Here is a 6,000-nt window from a genome sequence, read left to right on the forward strand (position 1 = left end):
CTTCAAGAGTTGCGTCGTGATTTTGCTATATCACCCCTAATTAATTATTATAAGTCATTTATGTATTAGAAAATTAATAGTATTTAATTAAAACGAGAAAAATATGCGTTTATGATATATTTGTTACAGCTGCTTCAACCATAATCATCTTTAAGAAGATGATCCAAGACTTTGTTGTTAATTGAAGTATCTTTTGTTCCAGTTTTTACATGAAATAATCCTATGAATATTAGTTCTGCATCTTTTCTATATTTTGTAACAGGTCTCAATCTTATCATCAAACAATTAAAATAACCCAACTACACGACACATCACACTTTTTTATCATATGAAAAAAAACAATCTTATAAAACTTCACTTCTTTGCGAGTACCGTCAAATAGTTATTATTTAAAAAATTATCGTTTTAAATCAATGTACATTTATGTTTGTATCTCGTCAATATCGAATATTGGTGCTAAAAGATGTCTATAGTGTTGAACCCGTGCTGATACGGGCCATGCACCTCTAGTTTTTTTAAATAATTGGGGGTAGACCGGTAGTGGAAGGGGGCATGAGAAAGGAATCATAATGTGGGAAATTAAACCCTCACCAATAATGTGGGAGTTCAGATAGCGAACTAAGTAAGCTACTAAGACTCCCCTTGAAGCACAGAATTAGTATCACAAGTTGCTCTTTTAGCATCTTATATATCATATATGTTCTTCCCTTTTGTTTGTTCGAATATACTAGCAACGCACGGTACGCCGTCTAGGATGTTCAGTGCAAGAAGCACCATGGTATCTATTCTGAATAGTGAAGATCTGGCATGCAAGCTTGATATGAAGAAAGGGACAATCAGAAAAAAATACACATGTGACAGCTCTCTCAATCGGCAAGATAATTTACTTTACATTACAAGACAACTCTGGAGGAATCAACAGAAGGAACCAATAGCCTCAGGATTTTGATACACAAAATCAGTAGCAGTAGAAAGGTTATCATCCTTCAACTCTTTGATTTTGAGTGCTTAACAAGCCAATCAATGACTGAGTCAATATTGGTGGAATTTTTGCATGAGATCATATAGCAGCACACTTCTCTGTCAGTTATAGATTTCAATCCCCTGCACAACAAATCAATTGTTCTTAAAAGAGTCAACATAGATAAAGATATGTTTGCCTTTTGTTTACTTGATTACTTCATTTCCAATTTTACCATATTCTAAGTGGGGAAGATATGGTACTTGAGAAGTGAATTCCTCAAATGTTACTCGAATCAATCAAATGCAAATTAGACAAAGCATACTCATCAAACATTGCCTGCTTACATCTCATCAGTGAAAGCCTGCTTGGACAGAGCTCCAGGCTTGTCAATCTTGTTCCCCAATACCAGCAATGGAATACCACTCAATGACGGCTTGCTGAGCAGGTCATGGAGTTCACTTTTAGAAATGCTAAGATTATCATGATCAGCAGCATCAACAACATAACTGCAGAGAAGGGACACTCAAGCCTACTAGCAAAAAATTATATCTTCAAAAGAGCTTGAAAATTTTGTCAAATCCCTCCTGAAGTTCGTGATTAGCATTGTTCCTTTAGAATTACTTCTATCTCCGTTCCGGTATTGTATTATTATTCTCCCACTATCTTATTCTTCAATTTTATTATTACGCGTTGCTTTCTTGATTAGGTTAACATGTTATCTGTTGTTGTTATTGCTCCTTTCTCTTTTATTTTTAACTTGACTTCTTTATCATTGTATTTTCTTTTTATACTTATTTTTTATAATGTTTTACTTGAGCCAAGAGTTTATTGAAAATAGTCCCTCTATCTTCACAAGGTAGGAGCAAGGTTGCATATACACTACCATATCCAAACCCCACTCATGGATTACACTGGGTATGTTGTTGTTATTTAGTTTTATCAGTAGAAGTTCAGTGAGGTAAGTAAAGCACCTTCAACGTAAGTATAAGGAAGAGAACAGACACATACACTATAACTGAAACTGCGCGACAGTATCTTTCCCACATACTTCGGAATCTTGGCTGACCTCCAAGGTCCCACAATTTTATAGTGACATTACCTTTAGTCACTTTCTTCATGTTAAATCCCACCTGAATATCCAGTAATTCTCATATTGTTATCAAAGAACCTACTAGCATTGAAAGTGGTATCACATGATACAAAAAGATAGAATAGCTTCTTTAAGATGAGAACTTACCGTTGGTATCATATCTTCACTATATCCACCAGTCTAAGAATGACACAAGTGGAGCAAATTTAGTAAGACCATGTCATATGGACATAAAAGGTAACGGTAAATGTAAATGCTGGCACTAGAAAGGATGTTAGTTATCTACTCACGGCAATAACATTTACAAGCGAAGTTTTCCCTGCATTTTGCAGCCCTATCAAAGAAAGCTCCATTTCCTGTTTAAAGAAGAGGCTGCAGAATGAACAAGTTTTGATGAGCTGATATGAGGAATCATACAGGAGCTGTACAAGTGTGAATGCAAATGAAACTCCAACAAGTTTAAAATACTAATCCAGCTCTAATCAAAGACGATACTAAGTTTTTTTAGTCTGTCTCTAAAGTGAACTCAAAATCGAAGTAACAACTACATAAAAAGGTATACAAACACCAACAGCAAGTAAATGATCTGTGCACAGCGCACACTGTATATTACAATGCAACAAGAATGGAGGGTAAACAAAATAAAAGCAATAACTAACCCATTAGTGGGGCTTATTTTCCAACCCAACCCTCTTGCTTCATCAGAACCTTTAGAGTTTCAGGCATAAGATGGAAGCTCAAAAAGAACTCTCAACTACTGATATGTACTAAAGGAATAAAGGGCCACTCACAATTCTCTTGACGAATTGTTACGATCTATCAGTATCTAGACCTTCAATAACCAGAAAAAGTTGTCCAATCAAACTGTCATGTGAAAGACAGTCTTGTACTAAAGAACTACAAATTATGTTTCTAAAGAGTCTTTCTTAAGATCCTTCTATTTCTTCCTTTGAGGGGAAACCAACGCACCTTCTTGTATTACTCAAGGTTTTAAATTATGTAATGTTATACAATTATGTAACTCTTTTAGAGGTGGAAGGCGCCAAGGGAAGACAAGCTCTTTGGTAAGAGTTGAAAAATCCATCCTTCTACACACGGTTCATGTCTTGATCAGAAATCAGATCTCTCTTGTTCATGCACCCCCACTTGAGAAGCAGAAAAATGACCTTTACTTGATCTCCTCCAATTTTTTCTTTTCGACGGGGTAAAGATCACCTCATATTCCAAATTCTTTCCACTATATATAGCTCTTTGTCCATCTTTTCCATGTCAGCAATATCAATGATAGGAAATAGATAATACAACAGACACATCCCAAAATGGTTCATTATTAACAAAATTTCAGAATAAAACTCACATTGAAATCTCATCAAATCAAAGATTCATCGACTTTAATATGATTCAGTAACAATTATAGCTTATAACGGAACAAATAAAAAAGAAACTCATTAACCTAAAGGTCCTAAACATCTCAATCGTGAAACAAAAACGATTACTTATTGCTTATCTGAAACAACCAAAAACAATCAAAATCCAGTAATCCACAGCTCATCTCATTAAAATTCCAAGTATCTCAAACAAAACATATGGAGACATAAGCACTGGCAATCATAATCTGCAAACTTACATGTTGTTACATACCTCCATGAATCTAGGAACTTTTGTTCGTATTGTATTATTTGGTTTATGTACCGGAACTGATACATTCAAGATTATTAAACTGATTAATTATTTATCAAATTATCAGAATACCTAATCATAACAAAACGAAGAAGAAGACAACAAAACCAACTTATTCCAACTTGAATCCAAACAAACACATTGACAACAAAATTCAGCTCCATGAATTTGCTTCAAGAGTCAAAACTCATAGCCTAGTAAGAGCCCGTGGTTCAAAATATTAACAAGTAAACACAGCAAGAAGCCAAAGAAGATTCAACATCTACTATATACACATACAAAACAATCTTAACCATATATAAACAACATAATAGTTTGCCGAGCAGACAAACCCCTTGGCTGCTCTACCGGACTCCGGTAAGAGATCGCAAGATGATCAACTAGAGATACAATCTGAAGCTAGTTAAGATAAACTATATGAAGCTTCAAATATCCAATCCACTTTACATTAAAGTAAAAGATTACCTTCTGAGCCAATTGAGAAAAGCTTCCCAGAGACCCATATACAAGCAAATCTCAGTATACACAACAGATTTTTCTCAGAGCTCTTTCGCTGTGTATTTGTCGAATTGGCTCCTGTTCCTTTGCTTTTTCCTGGCTACTGTTGGAGTTAAATGAACATGCTATTGGCCATGGGAAATGAAATGATTGCCGTAACAACATTACAAAATTTTGAGTGATATTTGTCCCTAGAAAGCTAATGGAATGACGAAATGCCCATTGTAATTGGCAGCTACACCTTTGGTGTATGATGAGTACGTGGACCAATATGATACCATAAAGTTGTTACTATTAAAGAAAAACAATTGGTGTGTGAAGAAGTGTGAGTGATAGACTGGACCAATGAAATTTAAAATTGTTCGGCGGAGGGTGGGATTTTGCGGATGATTGATTTAGTGGGCGGTGCGTAGTGGACAAAAATGTTAATAGTGAAGCCATATGTGTGCTCCTGCTGTCCGATCATCATTGGCTAATACAATACTTAGGGCCCATTTGGTCATCAAATCATGATTTGAGATCATCAAATAAAAGCGGAATAGATGGCTAGGCCCTCAACTTGATACCATTTTTTATATTGATATCTTAAGTGAATGTTATTTATTTTAAGCACCTAAATTATTTATAAATTGTATTGTTTGGGCATCTTTCGCTGACATGGTAAAGTGAGTGTTCTACACTCATGTTTTGGCGCATGATAGCCTTATTTTAGCTTATTTTTTATTTAATTTTATCATCTTCTTCCCTTTTTTTTATCTCATTTTCTTCTACTATTTTTTCAAGTTCAAAACCTTTAAAAAAAAACTAATAAAATTAAGTTCCTAATTCAAAAACAAAGAGTAAAATATTGTATCAATATGATAATTAACTCTTAAAGAATATTATTAAATATAATTTGATCTGCAAAGATTCACTTCCAAGCATCCATCCTGTAAAGTATCTATGTTTTTTTTTCAAGCAACTCCTAATTGAATTTATATTTTCTTCCATTAAAAATAATTTTCTAGCTGAACACAGGCCTTTTCCTTCTCCATGTCTGAAATTCGTAAAGCTTTTAATGCAGATCTATCATCCTTAGAGAATGAGGAGGTATGTTTATCATTCTGGAATTCAATAATGGAGGTTAAGCTCAGAGAAGGTTAGGTGGGGAAGATGTTAGGGGGGTGGGGATTTTTTGTAATTATATGATTAAAAAATATGTGTCATTAATTCATTGGACACTTCGCCATGTGTTTTGGTCCTTTTTGGTTTTAAAAAAAAAGTATGGGTGTATATAATGATGTAGCGATTTAAAATGAGTTGGCATAAATTAATTGGTCATTTAATCCACATTGAAAGCGCATGCAATTCACGCACTAGAGTTGGTGTCGAAAGGTGCCAAAATGACACAGTTTATAGCTGGTTTAGGTGCATAAAATGAACAACGTCCACTTGAGGTGCCAAAGTGAAAGATGGTGTCAAGTTAAGAGGTATGCCGATGTATTCCGCCTCAAATAAAATTAGAAAAATTTACATAAATATACATCTTAAATTATAGTTATTACATAATATCTCATTTAACAAAACTCATTACAAATATTTCATCTTTTATATTTTCTCTCTTTAAAATCCTCATACATATCAAAATATCCTTTTTAGATCGTTTAATGTTCCTTAATATATATCAAAATATCCTTTTTAGATCGTTTAATGTTCCTTAATATATGCCTAAAATCAAGCAGTTTCAAGATTTTAAAATTTAAACATTAACCGATCAAATTGCTCAACT

The 6,000-nt window shown here is 34.0% G+C and overlaps 1 protein-coding gene across 2 annotated transcripts; it reads right to left on the reverse strand.

The window, feature by feature from the left end:
• Positions 1–839: 839 nt before the first annotated feature.
• On the reverse strand, positions 840–4,615 carry LOC107858644 (ADP-ribosylation factor-like protein 8a). 2 transcript variants are annotated; one of them, XM_016703391.2, is made up of 6 exons: positions 4,200–4,615; positions 2,345–2,426; positions 2,202–2,234; positions 1,973–2,094; positions 1,309–1,470; positions 840–1,104 (listed from the first exon to the last, which is right to left on the reverse strand). In XM_016703391.2, exons 1-6 carry the CDS (start codon positions 4,235–4,237, stop codon positions 987–989), a joined length of 555 nt encoding a protein of 184 aa, XP_016558877.1. In that variant the 5' UTR covers positions 4,238–4,615; the 3' UTR covers positions 840–986. The 2 variants fall into 2 exon arrangements, with proteins under 2 accessions (XP_016558877.1, XP_016558878.1); XM_016703392.2 differs by having other exon boundaries at positions 1,309–1,401; positions 4,200–4,602.
• Between the last annotated feature and the right edge of the window lie 1,385 nt (positions 4,616–6,000).

Source organism: Capsicum annuum, chromosome 2 (genome assembly GCF_002878395.1).
Source record: "Capsicum annuum cultivar UCD-10X-F1 chromosome 2, UCD10Xv1.1, whole genome shotgun sequence".
In the NCBI taxonomy this organism is placed as follows: domain Eukaryota; kingdom Viridiplantae; phylum Streptophyta; class Magnoliopsida; order Solanales; family Solanaceae; genus Capsicum; species Capsicum annuum.

What these genes read in the sequence shown, in the direction of transcription:
- LOC107858644 (XM_016703391.2), bottom strand. Translation starts at nt 4,237, where the DNA reads ATGGGTCTCTGGGAAGCTTTTCTCAATTGGCTCAGAAG. An exon ending in CGCTTGTAAATGTTATTGCC is followed by an intron (nt 2,235 to 2,344) that starts GTGAGTAGATAA and finishes TGTCATTCTTAG; the next exon opens with ACTGGTGGATATAGTGAAGA. An exon ending in GTGAAGATATGATACCAACG is followed by an intron (nt 2,095 to 2,201) that starts GTAAGTTCTCAT and finishes CTGGATATTCAG; the next exon opens with GTGGGATTTAACATGAAGAA.